General features: G+C 42.0%; 1 protein-coding gene across 8 annotated transcripts in view; it reads right to left on the minus strand.

The window, feature by feature from the left end:
- The window catches only part of PKNOX2 (PBX/knotted 1 homeobox 2), an 89,887-nt gene that overhangs the window by 6,827 nt on the left and 65,073 nt on the right, over positions 1-17,987 (minus strand). For all 8 annotated transcript variants that reach the window (XM_053997032.1, XM_053997027.1, XM_053997028.1 and 5 more), the window contains 4 exons: positions 15,094-15,233; positions 10,045-10,216; positions 6,611-6,799; positions 52-184 (listed from right to left, as the gene is read on the minus strand). In XM_053997032.1, coding sequence (XP_053853007.1) covers positions 52-184; positions 6,611-6,799; positions 10,045-10,216; positions 15,094-15,233 — 634 coding nt within the window. The remainder of the gene's footprint in view (positions 1-51; positions 185-6,610; positions 6,800-10,044; positions 10,217-15,093; positions 15,234-17,987) is intronic.

A 17,987-nucleotide genomic window follows, 5' to 3' on the forward strand; every position in this document is an offset into this window, starting at 1 on the left:
TACCAAAACCCCCAAATTTCCACCTGCCCACCACCTCCCCTGCGGTCCTACCTGGCACGGCGGGCGAGCTGCTGCCAGTGCCCATGGCCAGGTTGCCTGGGGGCAGCGTGGCCGCGGGCACCACGATGCCCGGCGGGGGGTTGGAGGCCGGCGGCAGCGCTGCTGGAGAGCTCTGCAGCATCTCCTGCACAAAAGAAAACACCAAACCCGTGAATTTTAGCATGGACATATCATTTTTTATCCCCCCTACAAATTTTTTTTTTTTTTTTTTTTTTGGTGGTTCGACAGGAAAAATCGCAGGAAATGTGATTTTTCAGTTTGTTGCAAGCGCAAAAAAAAAAAGATGGAAAAATAAGGGTTTATGCTCTACAAAGTCCCCATTTAGCATCTTCCCCAAACTTCTTTTCTTTGTGCAGTCACTCTTTTCCATAAAAAAAATATGAAAGGGGAAAAAAAGATCATAAGGGACCAAAAGGAATTTCTTTTATCCTTTACTTTCTAAGCATTTCTCTTTTTTTGGTGCTTTGACTGGAACTGAATGATGCAACCTTTGCTAAAATTCAGAGTGAGCACCACGGTTTCCCTTAGAGTAAAAAAATGAAGTTAATAATAATATAACCCCATTGATATCATTCCTTGCAGCTTTAAGCTAATTTCTCACAAAAATGGGCAATTTTTTGAGCCAAAAGCTGTAATTTTACTTTAAGGCCCATCTCTGGAGCAACCACCAAAAGATCCCAATTGGGATGATTATTTGATTATTTATTTTAATATTTAAATGACCATTTGAGTATTTAGTGTGACATTTTGGGAAGGGAGGAGTGCCAAACCTGAGGGAATATGGGGCAATGTATCCCAAGCTTCCACACGGGCAGGATTTTGCAAATAATATTGGCAATATTGATAAAATGATCATTTTAAAATAAACCAAATATAACTGCATCTCTCCAATTCAACCAACTGGAATGGAAATAAAACTGCACTTATTTTTTTGTCCCTTTTCTATTGACGTTCCCATTCTGCATCACTTCCCTGGTGTCCAGCTGGTTCTCAAAATGTTGAACATAATGTCAACAAAGGGGATTTTTTTTCACCTTTTAATTCATTTTTCCTACATTTTTATGCATTTCTTCAAGAATCCTATTATTTGGGTTAAGAAAAGAGAACTTCTCTGGATTAGAAATGTGCAATGACACCGGAAAAGCCAACCAAGAAAATGTGCTCAGGGTGGGAAAAGCTGCAGCTCCCTTTCTCCAGGTGAAAGAACTCCCGAGATGGACTCTGCACCAAATCCATCCATGTCACATCAAGACCTGGCTGTGCTGTCCCATGGGGAGTTGGGGTGCTCTGTGTCCCCTTCAATGCATTTCCCATTGCTTGGGGGGAAAACCTGAGGTCTGTTCCCCTTTTCCCCCTTCTCCCCATCACATTCATGTAACTTTTCCCCCATCAATCACCACTGCTTTGCCTGTGCCATCATTCTCAATAAATGTCATTAAAACCCCCTTATGGCACTTCCCCCTCCTTGTGATGCCAGTTCCAAAATGTTGGACCCAATGCCTCTGCCACAAGTTACTTTTGTTATTTTTCTTATCCGGAAATTTTGCTGCAATTGCTGTGAATTTTTCATTCGCTTCCCAGACATTCCTTTCCATAGCTGAATTAATTTTAAAAATGCAAATATGACTGTAAAATACTTGTACTTTTTTTTAGTATTCCTTCCCCACCTCCAGTCTTCTGGGGGATGTAGTTTTCAGTTTGAGAAATTAATATCTCTCAGGATATAGAGAGCAAAAATCAATCTCTCTTGCACATTCTTGGATTTGGCCCTGGCAAAGGATCCAGCTGATAAACACGGTGGAAATATTTATAAAAAAACAATTTGGTCCAGGAGAACATCAAATAGCAGTTGGATATGGCCAGGTGCAACCAGAAGTTTGGACCAGTTTGAAGACCTCTAGCTTTTCTTCCCTGCTTTGTTTTTCCATGATTTTTCCTAAAGAAGGGCATCCAGAACACCATTTTTGGAAGTGCATTGGGAAGAAGCAATTTGGAATATCAGAAAACGGGAAAAGAATCTGCTGTTTCTAGATACAGTGATCAAAGCCATTTTCAACAGTATTTTGTGATCAAAAAAATGGCCTTTGTTTTTCTGGTGTAGAGGAAAACTCTCCCAAAACACCATCTCACTGGTGTCCAAAAAGGCAGAATATTGGTAATTATTAGAAAGAGTTATTAAAGGAATTAATGGTCTTTCTGCAACAGAACTGTGACACCAAAGTGACCCAATGGAAGTGGAGGCTCCACCTTCAAATAAATATAGAGAGATATCTCCAAGAAGATTTAAAAAATACATTTTGCATACCAATTGCCTCAGATTGCAAATGTCAGCCAAATTCTGTTACGCTCGGCAGTTTTGCTGCAGTGGAAAATATTTTATATATTTTATATTTTGAGACTCTAGGAAGTTCATGGAATCACAGAATGGTTTGGGTTGAAAGGGAACTTAAAGCTCATTTTGCTCCACCCCCTGCCATGGGCAGGGACATCTCCCACTATCCCAGGTTGCTCCAAGCCCTGTCCAGCCTGGCCTTGGACACTTCCAGAGATCCAGGGGCAGCCACAGCTGCTCTGGGCACCCTGTGCTGGTGCTGCACCACCCTCAAGTTGAAATGGTTTTGGCAATTTTGAAATCTGAGTGTGGAAAAAAATGCATCACTAGGTGTCTCTGCAGACCCACATCTCAGCACTGATCAACAGCAAAACAAGATTTCTCCCAGTTAAAAGTCATGAATAAAAAGATCTGAGACATAACACAGAAAAATCCCTTTCTTACAATTAGGAAAATGTCCAAGTGCCAAACTGTAAGAAAGTGCTAAAATTCAGTGCTACTTGAGCTGCTCTCCTTGCCCTTGTGCTTTATGACACAGACATTTGTTTTTGGGTGGTTCACCATGTGTCAAAATGTCTGTCTCATCCTAACTCTGAAAATTGTGCTGGGGGAAATTGGGATTAGTTGGAGAAAGAAAAAGAAACCCATGGGTTTGCCAAGAAAGAGCTGGCCAAACTCAAAGCCATGTATGAGAATTCATAAGGCTCCTTTGTGAATGGATGGGTGCATGGAGATGAGAAAAAAGTTGGCTTTAAAGAGAAATCCAGGGCTGATCACAGGGCAAACTTGCATAAATTAAGATCTATGTAGAGAAGCACTGCAAACCAACTGTCCACTTCCAGCCACCAGCAGCTTGGGCCAGTGGAAGGTGTCCCTGCCCACGGCAGGGGGCTGGAACAAGATGTGCTTTAAGGTCCCTTCCAACCCACACCATTCCATGATTCTGTGGAGAAGCAATCTGAGAGGAAGAAATGCTGTCCTGAAAATGCCCATTCAACCACTGCCAATCTCAAACGAGAGCTGAAAAAAACCAAAATTTGATTCCATTTAAATGTCCCTGGCAGTGCTGTGGTTCCCAATGTGATTGGTTTTGCAACTGTTTTTTTTCTTGCAATTGGAGAACAATGAGGACCCTTTGATGTCAAAGGAAAGTTGAAGTTAAGCATTGATTTAAATTGGTTTTTTCCCTCTTCCATGAAAGAAGGATTTCCCCTCTCCCATCGTGGTCAGAAAAAGCTAAGAAAATACTCATTAAATAAAGGAAGAGGGCTAAAAACGGCCAAATGAGGACTTGAGGTAGAAGAATGAAGCCAAGTGAAAAGCAACCAACAAAAATAGAAGAGGAACTGATTGCTTGGTGGACTTGCAGGACAAAGAGGCAACAACTGAATCACAAGACAAAGCAAAGCACAAAACGAGGAAGCAATGGGGAAAAGAGGGGACAAAAATCTTTGTAAGGTAATGAAAGTTCAGGGAAGACTCATGGGAAAGCCCCAGACTTGTCACCCAAACTTGGCCAACACCAGGAATCATCTCTGGACCTGGCAACACGAGAAGATTTCAACAACAGTCAAAACACCTTGCCTGAGTGTTCTCTCATCTTCCCATCACCTCAGGCATTTTGCATCTCCCAAAATTCCTGCATTTTCCATCTTAGAAAGCAGAAATAGCAGCAGGCTAAGGACCATCCTTTTTGGATACACCAGGGAAATCCAACAGATTGTCCTGTGATGACATTTTGACAGGTCCAGACTTTGTTTTCCCAGTTGTGGTTGATATCCTTGTTATTGTGTGTCCATAATTTTTTAAACATGTCCTGTTTAAAAAAACTTAGCCAAAACCTGAAATGTTTCACTTTTATGACCAACTTGGTGTATCTCAACACAAAATGATTTGACACTCCTTCCAAACCCTAAGAAAACCTATTTGCTGAGAAACCTCCTTCATTGATGCTAATTACATTTCATTATTTAGATTTTTTTTTAATCCTGAATTAATGGCCTATTTGCTTTTGTACCTCCCCTCAGCATGAAACCAACAGGTCGAAAATCAGAGAAATCACCCCACTTGCCATTTTTTAAACACCAATCCCATGATTTTTCAGCTCTCTGGAGCATCCTTAGCCTCTAAAACTCAACTGATGGATATAGAGTATTTCGACCCTTTTTTATCCATGCAAACTCAAGTATACTCAATGAGTTGAAGCACTCAAGCACTTGACATGTTGTAGTTGGAAAATATTTGCCATTGTGTTGTCTGGTCTGTCATCCTTATCCCATGACCAGACGAGATGGTGGCTCTGTCGTGGTCCATCACTGTGAATATTTCAGCTCCACCTGCTGAAAATCCCTCAGGGGCTGAGCCAACATTTCCCCTCCACTTGGGTCTTTCCTGGATTTGTTCCCATTTATTTCACAACTGCCTCCAAATCCTCACTTGAATTCCTCAACTTTCAAGTCTGGCCCAGAAGGGAAATGTCAGCATCTCCGGGTTTCCAGGAATCAGAAGCGCTTGGTACCTCTCCATGGGCCTGATTATTTTCCAAAGACTTGTGCTAATTTTCTGATATGATCCCCACCTCTTTGTGAGACACTAAATCCTCATTACTTTTCCTGACCGATGCATTCTAATTAGATCAACACTTAAAAAAAAAAAAAAAAAAAAAAAAAGGAAGGAGGGGAAAAAATTCACAATAGCCACAGGACGGCTTTCCATCTCATTAACTCCCTCACTTATTATTTTCATGAAAATTACTGATAAAAAACGTGCATCTCCATTTGCTGGGACCAGGAGCTTTGTCGGCTCATATCTAACATCTCTCTCATCACCCGGGATGTGAGCTGTTGCCATGGCAATGCACAATAATAGAAACTAATAAATTACAAACGAGATGCTCGTTGAGCAATTATTGTTCTCTTTTATGCAAGTGTCTTGCTAATTTTGATCATAAGGAATGCTTCCATAAAGCAGCGAAGGGATAATAAGTCTATTTCTAGAGATTATTAGAATATAGAGTGAGGATGGGGTTTCTTAGATCAATGATTAAGTGGTTCGGTGCTTTCAGGGAACCTAAACAAGAAACTGAACTTTTCTGGGGGGGCTTTTCCCTCATCATGTTGGGAGCTTCAAACTCTGCAGCTCCTGGAGCTGAGCTGCTAAAAAATAGAATTTTTTCCTTTCCGCCACCTTAATGATGCCTCAAAAGCCTTAAGAAGGCTCCACCACCTGCCTCCTTTTTAGGGAGAGCTCCAGGAGCTGCCTAGGTTATTTTGGGTTTGCTGCAGCTTTTTCCTGGTGGGATTGTGGAACCCTAAATTCAATTTTTCTACCCCAAAAACCAAGCACCCAAGAGAGAGAAATGCTCTAGGGGAACACAATCTAGCATCAAGTTTTTTTGGGATGCAACCAGCCAAGATTTTTTCCCTGCACTGCAGATGCACATGAAAACCCCAACCCACGGGCAGTTTCTTTTCTGAAAATTGAGTTACAGTCCTTTATTTTGCCCCAAAAGCCACCAAGGTTCAACTTCTTTTGGCTACTTCAGTTGATATTTCTGCCGTTCTCAGGCATTTCCTTGTACTCTTCCACTCTGAGGCACCAACTGTCTTCTTCTCCCAGCTAAAATCCAAATTATGCAAAAGAAGAAGCAAAGGGAATGTTGATCATGCTGTGGGAGACCTGCAAGATCTGCTCAGACACAAAAAGGAGCAGCAAAGCCAGAAAGGGTTACCTGAGACCCAAAAATACTTTGAGCTGCCTAAAAAAAAAAGTGAGAAAGAAGCAGTAGAGCAAATCCTGATGTTTCTCTCCTTCCTGCCAATAAATAGCATTTTTTCATTAAAAAAATGCAACTTTCTTGTTTACATTCCCATACACTTGCACAGCTCCCTTGCCCTCACATTTAATTGCTGCAGCATTAGAGTTTAGGAGTCCTTCACTCTCTCTCTTGCAGAGCCACAAACATTTGGGTTGCAGCTCTGCCAACCCATGAAAAAAAGGACATAACAAAATTTAAAATAAAGGGAAAAAAGTCACCGCAACATCATTTATTGCACTCTATGAGCAAGGCACAGGATTTTTTTTTTCATTCTTGGGGATGGACTCCGATGACTTTTCAGGAGGCCACAACTCTTGCAGAGCAAGTCTGAAACCGTGTTGGCAACTCCCGGTTGGCCGAAGCGCAACAATGGTTATTAGAGAGGAATTTGAAGGCATTACCTGGGGGTGGAGGCTGATGGAGGAGGGGTTGGGGGAGTAGGGCCCCCCCAGGTCGTTCCTGAGTAGGTTGTCACTGTGCATCTTGGTTTTGAGGCAGGTGATGTAACGGTTGCAAAAGTCCTTGCACAACTCGTTGACCTTCTCCAGCTCCAGGAGGTGGATGCGCAGCACCTGGATCGCCTTCACCATCTACGCAAGGGCACAAAGTTAAAATCAATATTCTCCTCCAAAATCTATCGTAGAACTGATCCCCTACAACAGAGTGAAATTAATTTCCTTTCTCAACACGCACAAGAAATGAATATTCTTGCCCAAAACCCATCCCAGAGCCCATCCCTCTGCATATCTGCATTCCTTTCCCTTGCTCATCAATCATAACGCTGAGATCCATGAGGAAAAAATTCACCAAATTCACCATTGCCTTCATGGGAATTGCTCCCCATGCCCCCCCAAAAAAAAGTACAAGCCAAACCCCTCGTTGTTGAAAAGTGTTTGGTTATTCTCTGGAGGCCACTTCTTCTAACAAGATTACGGGGCTGCAACTCAGCCGTGAGCTGTTGCTGGTGCAAAGCCTGGGCCTCATTAAAACGTACCCCATAAACCTTAAAAAATTTACACATAAAACATTCCTCTCACCGAGCTGAAACCTTAAGTTTTACAGCCGCTGTTTGAAATCTTGCATAATATATAAAATTTCAGCTATTCACTCCGGGGCAATAAATCCGGTTTTATGTAACAAAGCGTCTTTGCATTTCAAAGAGTGTTTTTAACTTGCAAATTTTAGTGGTCATCTTTACAAACTGCAAGTTGCCATGGTTGGGAAACATCCTGAAAAATCCAGGGCCAAGCTCCAGTGGTAGTTCCATGACAGAGAAAGTGAATTTTTGGTTGGTGAACAACAGGGATGATGGGTTGAGGCTGGAAAAATCTTTTATTTAGTGCTTTTTCTTTCTTTCTTTTTTTCTTTTTTTTCTGTTCTTTTTTTTCCCTCCTCGGCAGTTGACACAGGCAAAGCGCAAGGTGGAGGTGTCGTGCCCAGGATTTCCGCATCCTCCCAGGGCTCACTGGCCATGAAAGTCAATATTCAAGGGCAAAGGCAAGAAGACCTGACACATATATGTAAAAAAATAAATCTCTCAATTATCTCAGCTCATTTGCTTAGGGTCTCATTTTATGTCCCTGCTCCGCTGCGTCGTATATCTGTCCGGATAAAGAGTTACAGTCCGATGGCGTACGTGCGCGGGGTTGTAAAAAATACAGATGCTGAATTAATTGACTGTGTGGCACTCGGCAGCTGATTGAGTTGATAATGGTGAGATCTGACCTTTTTCTAATTTCTAATTATGTGCATCTTGGCAGCGAGGAATACATGACTCTTATTCTAATGATAGCTAATGCCACTGGCCTTTTCAGCCCTGCTGTGCCATCACCAATTTCTGGCAGACGGGTGGCGTTAATAAATAAGAAAAAACAAAACCCAAAAAATAACAACAACAACAACAAAAAAAAAAAAAAGGACAACGTAAACAGGGGGAAAGTGTCAGCTCAAGAGCAGGTTGAAATGTTGAGTTTTGAGCACTGCAAGTCTTTTTAACCCAAAATTCCCTTCTCCTACTGCCTCCCACCAACAGGAATGTGCTTCTCCAGCATCATCCTCTGTCTTGATGCAGGTTACCCACACTGAGGGGCATGGCTCCTCCTTTTTTTGTGGAGTTCTGGGCATTGGATAGAAAATACTCATCCAGCTATGTACTAGAACTAGGGCAAACCCAGATAAACAGAGATAGAGATACATAGAAAGACATTGCAACAGATACAGAAATGTATGAATGTGAATGCATCAAGTGCTGTAAGGCTATACACGGGATCAGTGGGTTCAATCCAACTGCCCATGGCCAAATTTACCTTAGCAACAAGAGTTGCTTCAGAATATGCCTAAAAACCATCACTGGTGTGATGTGGGGTCTTTTTTTAGGAATCACACAAAACCTGAAAATAGCCAGTGTGGATACATTTCCTGCACTGACTATTTGCTGGTGATGTTTCATCTTTGTATGTACAGAAATAGGTTTTCCTTTCCCAACATTTTAGATTTTTTTTTCTTCACCTGGCTCCATTTCTCGCCTCCTGCTAGACCATTACACTCATTTTTATGCAATTTAATGCAATGGGGGTTTGTTGGTGCACCTCAGCATTTGTTCAGTCCAAAAATGGAAATAATCCAAAACATTGGTTGGGTTATTGGGTTTATTTTTGGGTTTTTTTGATTGCTTGTCCCAGAGCAATTTCTGTTCTTGACTACATGTTATTGCAAAATGGGTTTAGCAATAAGCAAAAGGGGCTTTGCCTGGCCTGCAAATTTTTTGGAGGGCATTCCACAGACTCTTAGTTTAGGGATGTTAAAAAACTCTTTTCCACAAGCTGAAATCAGGCACAAACATGTGGGATTTTACTTCACCTTGAAATCCTCTCTTGCTTTTTTTAAAAAAAAAAAACAGTAGTTCTTGCACCTATATGAGTTTTGCTAGTTCTTCCCTTTATGATATGTCATCATTCAAAATCACCTCCTTGACATCTGCAAAACTTAGAAAAAGGAGCCTGTGAATTGCCTGATTTTGCTTCTTTTTTGGGATGGAAATCCCTCTGCTACAAGTCCCAGGGGACACATAACCCCTCAGGGAAGGTGTTTTGCTGTTTGCATCATCAGAGGTGCACAGAATTCCCTCTTCAGACCTTGAAAATCTGCTTGTGGAGCATCAGGACAGTGCCACGAGCTTGTCTACCCACATGTTTGCCATGGAGACCACGTTTGGATGCTCTCTGGACAGATTAACGGGATTTGGGGATATCTCCTGAGGTCCACACAAGAGAAACCCAAAGCGGAGTCTTCTGAGGCACCATCCAGTAGCAATGGATGCAGGAGGAAATTTGAGTTGATCTGGCAAGGAATCCACCAAAACTGGTCCAAGTGTTCCAAACTGTTGAAAAAAACTGTTTTTATGGAAAAAGTTATCATTCTGCCCTGCTTCTGGGACATGAGCTGGCCATGACACTCCAAACCAGATGGTGCCAGACGAGCATGCTGACACTACCGCACGTCGCACTGAGGAGCAGTAATTCCTACAAGGACTGCAAGTTTTGGGGCACAAACCAGCCAGCGACCTCAGCTGTTCTTAGGAACCTCATTGACCCCATGGAGGTTGTGTGGGACAACGAGCCAAAAGGGGGCAGGGGGGTTGTTCTTACAGGGGAATCTTCTGGAAAATGTCTCAGAGAAGGTCCTGAAGAAGGTCTCACAAGGTCTGTGGGAAGCATTGCCAAGATGACCAGCACTACAGAGCCCAGAGACATGGTGGTAGATCTTCATTTCTTCCTCACCCCCTACCTTTTCAACACCCCCCAAAAATCATCTGCCAAGCCCCAGCTGCCTATACCAGGTTGTCCAGCTCGGGGTCGTCACTGAAGAAGGGCTTGTGCTCCTGCTCCTGCTGGTGGACAAAGTTCTCAATGTCGACATCGAAGCTGGCTGAGGTGATGCACTCAGAGCCCTGCGTCGCCTGCTCGCACTTCTCAAAGAGCAACGTCAGCAGTGGGAACAGCGGGTGCCTGCAGGGGACAAAGGAGACCACCCATAACGCCCACTGGTTGAGGCCCCATGTCCATCTTTACCCATCCATCCATCATCCATCCATCCATCCATCCATCCATCCATCCATCCATCATCCCTCCATCCATCCATCATCCATCATCCATCCATCCATCATCCATCATCCATCCATCATCCATCCATCCATCCATCCATCCATCCATCCATCATCCATCATCCATCCATCATCCATCCATCATCCATCCATCATCCATCCATCATCCATCCATCCATTATCCATCATCCATCCATCCATCAATCCATCATCCATCATCCATCCATCCATCCATCCATCCATCCATCCATCCATCCATCATCCATCCAACATCCATCCATCATCCATCCATCCATCCATCATCCATCCATCATCCATCCATCCATCCATCCATCCATCCATCCATCCATCCATCATCCATCCATCCATCCATCCATCCATCCCTCATCCATCCATCCATCCATCCATCCATCCCTCATCCATCCATCCATCCATCCATCCATCCATCCATCCATCCATTCCCCCCCAGTCTGTAAGAACCTGGTGATGCAAAGCTCTCTCCCAAGTCACACTGGAAGTGCTCCCTCTAGATCTCATTCAGCAACAACAGCAAAAAAGAAAGGCTTAAAAATTGTAAAATTCACTCTCTCCTCCATCAGGCAATGACTTGTTCCAATGTGTTGGTGTTTTCCATCATTGCACCAAAGTCAGCATTTCCTGAACAGGCAAAAAGGCTAAGTCTTGGACATAGCCAAGATGTCCTGGTGCCATCTGCTGTCCAAGTGGCTTTTCCTTTCAAGGGTGGCCATCAGCACCTGCTCATCGATGGCAATATTTTACCTCAAAATATCTCTGTTGGTTGGAGATGATGAATGGGGACTTCTATCTGCCTGGACCAACCTTGTTACGGGCTGCTCCTCCACCAAGAGGTCTCTTTGCACCTCTGACAAGTCCACAAAGAGGGGTCAAATCCCACTTCTTTCTTACCATGAGATGATCTTGAAAACAAAGATTTATAGTTCTTCTTGAAATCCAAATCTCTCCAGTGATGATGCTAAGCTGATGCAATATAAAATGCAAATACACAAACAGCACCAAAGCACGTGGACAATAGGGGGGTGAAGACCACGGCTTAGGGCAAACCTCAGTGAGCCTCTCAAGCTGTGCAAATTCAAATCAAAAATGTTTTATGGAGTCTTTCCAGGCAGAAATGCAAAGTGCTCCTGCAGGAATGGTCTCCCACAGCACTCCAGTTATCCGGGCACAATGGGATTGGCTCCACCATTTTATCTCCAAAAGATGGCCCAAAAGATGCTTATGAATCACTTCCTGACAGCCCTTTTGAGTCGGAGTCAGGCGAAGGGGTTAAACCCCCTGGCTAAGTCTTCATTTGCAGCCGCTAATACCACAGCATATTATAGTTTAATCTGTCCTGATCCTGGTTTAATGCAAGATTCACCGAGGCTGGAGCAGAGAGTGGCGAGGGGGGGGAAATCATTTCATAATTTCAGTAGCCCCGCCGGAGCTTAGCCAGGGGATATGAAAGGCAAATTCCAGGCGGAAGGTTGAATTATTGGGACTTAGGAACCGGTGCCACCGCGGCAGGTGCCTGCTGCCATTTCCAGAGCTGCTCCAACAATTAGGAGCAGAGGTATGGAATTACCCCAAGGATGGGGGTCTGAGGAGGGGAAAAAGGGGGTTGCAGCCCCTGAGCAATTTGAGCCTCTTTTCTTTGAGGGGTTGCATGGGCCAAGGGGGATTAAGGGCAGTGTCACCCCACGCTCCTCAGTATTGATAATGGGGGCAGTGCTGCTCTGGCCCCCCAGGAAGGTTTTGGGGCTGGCAGAGAGTAGGAGGAGGAAGGAAGGAACATGGCTGAGGGGAGAATGGTTTGCTTTTCAGCTGAAAATAAAATGGAATGAAAAATTTAAAATCTAAGATAAAATAAAGAAAAAAAAAATAAAAAACCAAAGTGGAATCCAATCTGATCCATTCCATCAATAAATAAAAATAAGTGAAACAAAACAACAAACACCAAACAAAATAAAGTACCATTAAACAAACAAACAAAAAAGACCCCACATTTAAAATATCTACATTAAAAAAAAAAAACAAAAAAAAACCCAAAAAAAAAAAAAAAAAAAAACAAAAAAAAAAAAAAAAAAAAAAAAAACCACAAGGGGAAATCATGGGGCCAAGACCCCCAGGGATGGGTTAAAGTGGGCACTCTCTGAGAGCAGTCTTGAGGAGTGCTGGAATTTGGGGGTTTGCCATGAGCTTTATGCTGAATTGTTGTGGAATTTAGCTTTTTTTTTTCATTTTTACATGGGGAAAAAACCCAAGCCAAACCAGTTTTCTCCATGTCCAGCCTTTCTGTGGCCACACCACACAAAGGAAAGGATGGGCCACCATGGCAGGTGGAGCTTGTGGCATAAAAATTGAGAGCTGGAGCCCCTTTCTGCCATGAAATTTGCAGTGGGGGGAATAGATGGATATCCAGGATGCACAGGGGAATCAGGAGGATTTTCCCCACTGTGGGTGTTACAGAGGTGGAAAACCACCCCTATGGCACAAAGGAGAGTTTTGGGGTAGAAAAATCTGCTTTTGCTGATTATGGTTTTGCAAAAAAAAAAGCTGGTTTGTTTAGTTGGGTTTTTTTTTTTCTGCCAGGGAATCCTCCAAATGAAAGGGCTGAACCAGCCCTGACATTTTCCTGCAGGAGAGAGGTCGTTTGCAGCCACTAATAAAAAGGATTCGACACGGGCTAATAAAGAGGAATGAATTCCTCTAATGGCCTAATTTCCCACCTTCAGCCGAGCCAGCAGCACAGCAGGCACGTCACAACAGGAATTTTATTTTTTTTCACCCCTTTTCCCCTAAAAAAACCCCCAAACAACCCAAAACAAAACCAAAAAACCTCAGCCAACAGAAAAAAAAAAAAACACAAAAAGCCCCCGACCAAACTTAATGCAAAGAAATCCAGGCATTTCCCACTTGGAAAAACCCAATTTGTGGTGCTTGGGTGGTTTAAGCATCATTTCCCTTCAGAAGCATCATCTTTTCTGGTCCAAAATCCATTGGGAAGTCCCAGCCCCGCTGTTGCATAAAGTCAAGAAAACACTTTAGCTGGGAGAAAATTGCAGCTGAGAAGTGACACTGCTGGACCAGCCCCTGCCAAGCTGCTCCCACACAAAAAAGGGGGGAAAAAAAAAATCCTTCCCCACCCTTCTTGGTGTGGGAGCAGCTTGGCAGGGACTGGTCCCCCTTTTTTCGATTTTTTAACGGGTGATAAAGCTCCTGTTAGGGCATAAAACCCGGCGGGGTGACTTGTCCATGGGTTTTTATATTTCCCATCACATTTTCCCAGCAATTTCCCTCCAGCTTGATCGACCGATGCTTACAGCCAATGCCTTCTGCCTTGGTGCAATTATTGAAAATTAACAAAAATCCATTGTTTTGGGTGGAGGGAAATGGACCTAGGAGGGCTAAGAAAAATCCTTGTGTGCATTTGATAGCTAATGACATACTCACCATCCATTTTAACCACTGGATAGGGGGATATTCAGCAAGAAAAGGGCCATTTTATGTAAATATACAATGTATTACATAAATATGTAGTAGGATATATTTGTTTTATATAAAAATACATTTGTGGGGTTGTTTTGGCTAGTAACCAAAAATAAGCATCCAGGTTTGGGCAACAAGTGCACACATGGAACTGGACAACAATTTCCCCCCAGATTTTAGGGTGAATACCTCCCATAAGGTGTTTTTTGCATGTCTTTGACCTTCCAGTTAAGGCTGTGAAAACTCCAAGGGTGGGGTTTATTTTCTTCCCTTTATCCCACAAATGCTGCAGAACTCCTCATGGAAGGGCAAAAAGAAGGTATTTTTGTTCTCAAATGGCTTCTTTTGCTTTGAGGAAATGACTTCCATCACTGGAAGACCCGCAGTGAATAATCCTTGGTGTTTTCCTGGGAAAGACTGAGTTTATTCCATACTTTCACCACCTTTTCAGACCTTTCAGCCTTGTAATATTTGAATATTTGGAGGGCAAATATTTTAATTTCTTCAAGTCCAAGCTGCATTTTTTGGTTCACAAGCCCCCACAGCCCTGGTCATTGATAGGTTAATCCTAAACCTTGAACTTTAATCCTAATTATATTAGAATATTGTTACTTTTACACCGTTGCTCTATGTTCTAATATTGTAAATCATCACCTATCACTTGTATAATTACATATTACTGATATAATTATACTATTTACATAATTAGAACATTACTTATAGTAGTTATACAATAACAGTACTGCATATATTAAAATATAATATATTATTATGCCCAAATTGACAAAGAAGAGACTGGAGGAGCCCCCCATCCCCTGCCCATCACTGCCCACATCCTGTACAGATGCAGGAACTGCACATTTCAGGTTAATGTGTGGCTTCACTCCTTGTTCAGCCCCAAATCACGTGTTTTTGCCCCCAAAAAGGTAAATTTGGGGTTTTTTTTGAATATTTGGAAGGGGCAGAGATGCTGCAGAACAAAGTCCACGAAGGAGCTCCATCACCACGCGATACAATCAATGGTTATTATTGCTAAAAAGGAGCTAATTGCTAACTCCCCCCTTTCTGTGTGTTAATTAATGCATTAGAAGAACAGCAGATTAATAATGCATAATAATAATAACGAATGCATCAACCAACCGATCCGGCGGCCGATGCATTAATTAATGCATCGCCGAACTGATGCAGTAACCCATAATAATGCAATAACTGATGCATTATAACAACGGAGCCATTAATTAAAACGCATTAATGAATGCAATTATCTTGCCTCACCTGTAGACAGCCCTCTTGTCGGCCTCCAGCTGCGTCTGGGGGTCGCCGCCCGCGGCCGGCACCGGCGCGTTGGCAGCCGCCGCCGGCGTGGTGAGGTGCACGGGCTGGGCTTTGGTGGGCTGCTGGGCTGTGGCTGTCATCTGGGGAGGGCAGGGAATAAAGGAGAGAGGGGAAAAACAATGTAAAATAAAATAAAATAAAATAAAATCAAGTAAAACCAGGGTTTGCTGTTCTTTCCTGATGGGTTTCGTGGCGTTCTGCGCGGGGTTTTGGGAGTTCGGGACGCAGCGCTCTGGTGGGGCAGGTAAAACATGCACAGGCATTTTATCTTTGCCCGGAAAGAGAAGCTTTAGATTTTTACTACATTTCCCCCCACTTTTTCCACTTTTCACCAGAGGAAAATACAGGAAAAAGCTCCCACCATCTTTATTGTGTGGGGTAATTTAGGAAGGGATGTTTCACAGAAGTCCCAGATTAAATCAGCTGCAACACCGTGGTTTGCCAAGAGCTCTTTCAAAGCAGGTATTACTGTCTAGACAGAGTCATTTTCAATTTTCTCCCAAAATTAGGTGAGCCTCTTCCAGCTCGCCAAGCCCAGCAATGAGTCACCTCAGAGCTGTGAGATGACAGCCAAAAATATTCCAACCTTTTTTGGTGCCCATGCCCAAATCACCCAACTTTAGCCCCGATGCTGCCAGCACGGGAATGTACTGTGCAATAAATCACCCTGACAACAAACATTAAAATGGCAACGAGTTTGGGTAAATAGGAATGTTGAAGGTGGGAGATGTGCTTGTGCCATTGCTCCTGCGAATCCCTGAGCATCCTTCCAACGTCACCCCAAAAAGTGCCACCCTCTGGAACAGGGCAACGCCTATTTAGGGGCAGTTTTCACTTAAAACAATAAAAAAAAAAAAATCTGAATTACTCAATGTCAGGCCACATTCAGGTCCAATGTGGTCTTGGTGTTACCAGCACAAGATTCCATTAAAAAAAAATTCAGGGAGAATTTGAAACAACTGAGCCTCAAAAGCATCAGCAGCACCCCAAATCCAGAGGTTTCAGCCTAAAATCCCAGCGGAAAACTATTGAAAAGTGGTTGGTTTGCCTGCCTCTCTGCTGAAAATTGTGAAAAAATTAGTATTTGCCTATTTTTACCTGTAAATGTTCAATCCTCTCTCGAGGCACAGAGAAAAAGGAAGCTCTGGTTCTTGCTGAACATTATATATTTAATTTATTTATTTGTCTAATACACTTATTTCTTCCTGTCTGCGTTTTGATATAAATAATATATATTATTTATTTTTCTGATATATTTATTTCTGTATTTATACAGAAATGGACTTATATGTATTTTTTATTTATTTGTCTAATATGCCTTTAAATTTATTTGTGATTGTTAATACATAAAAATGTCCATATACATAAATTATCATTAATTAGTGTAAATGTATATATAGGTATATTTATACACAAATATGTAAAACTTTATAAATCCAAGCTGGACCAAAATCATGACACCTTTTGCTTTTAAAATGTTTGCCTTTAATATCTCCTGCCTGACCTTTTGCTTTCTCTTTTTTTTTCCACTTTTTTTTTTTCTTTTCAATCTCCTTTATTGTTCATAACTCCAAAGTTGGGCTCCAGCACCTGCAAATTCACTTGGCTCTATTTAATTTCCACCTCTCCCAACAGGTTCAATTTCTGTCCCTCTTCCCCTCCCTGGTGCTAAAGAAATGAGTGAAATTTGGGCTTCACTTCCCCTCCTGATCCCTGGGATTTCTCCTTTTCCCCCCCATTTTCCATTTAAAACCAAAATGTAGCAGATTTTGGGCTAATCCAGACACATCACTGAATATCTCATTCTCTTTCCCTTTTCCCCCTTTTTTCTCCCTATTATCTCCGTGGAAAATTACACTTATGCAGGGAAAAATGGCTTTTCCCCCCAACCTTTTCCCTTTTTTCTCCCCCACATCCTCACATTTATTTACCAGGATTCCAAAGCCCCTTTTGCATCCTGCCAAGTTGAATATTTCCAGCCAAGTCTGCAACTAATTGAGCTATTACCCAAAAAAAAAAAAAAGCCTCCTTTGGGGCTGCTCCGAAGCCATTACCTCACCTTGGACTAAAGAAAACAACAAAAAATAAGGAAAAATCATTTCAAGCCTCTGGAAAAAGAGGGGAGAGGATGCTGGGATGGGGAGGGAAAAAAATGGAGCCAAAAATGGCATTTGGAGGAGCAGGTGGGGAGGGAAAAAGGCAGCAGGTTCCTGGTAGTGGGAAAATGGGAAATAGGAGGAAATATTTGGGGGTAAAAGTTGTAAATTTTGATAAAAAATGCAGGTGGGTTTTGGTTTGGATTTCTTTTTCCCATGGAAAGTGGCCAAAACCAGTTGCAGGATGGGGGGGAAAAAGGTAAATGAAAAAGGAAAATAAAAAGCACAAAAAGTTATGTTTAAAAATCAGCAAAAAAAGTGATGAAAAAATGAAAATTATGACAGTAATTATGTAAACTGTTTAAAATTTGTTAAAATATGTTTCAGATATGTTCAAAATGTGTTTACAAATATACTGGAAAAGTAAAGTTTTAAAATGTTACGAATATGTTCAAAGATGTGAAAATCAAAAAATGTTTTATGTTAAAAATTTATTTAAAATACAGAAAAATGTAAAAAATATATTTGCAATTATGTAAAAATCCAAAATGCTTTAAAATTGTAGAAGATACAAAAAGAGATGCTAAAATGTCGGGGAAAAAATTAAATTATGTTCAAAATATCCTTAAAAATGCATTTTAAATATAGAACTTGCAAAAAATGACAAAAGGCCTTTAAAGATGTAAAAAAATAAGATTTTTTTTAAAAAAGAAAGTAACAACAAAATTTTAAAAATAG

This window comes from Vidua macroura, chromosome 22, assembly GCF_024509145.1.
Source record: "Vidua macroura isolate BioBank_ID:100142 chromosome 22, ASM2450914v1, whole genome shotgun sequence".
NCBI lineage: Eukaryota > Metazoa > Chordata > Aves > Passeriformes > Viduidae > Vidua > Vidua macroura.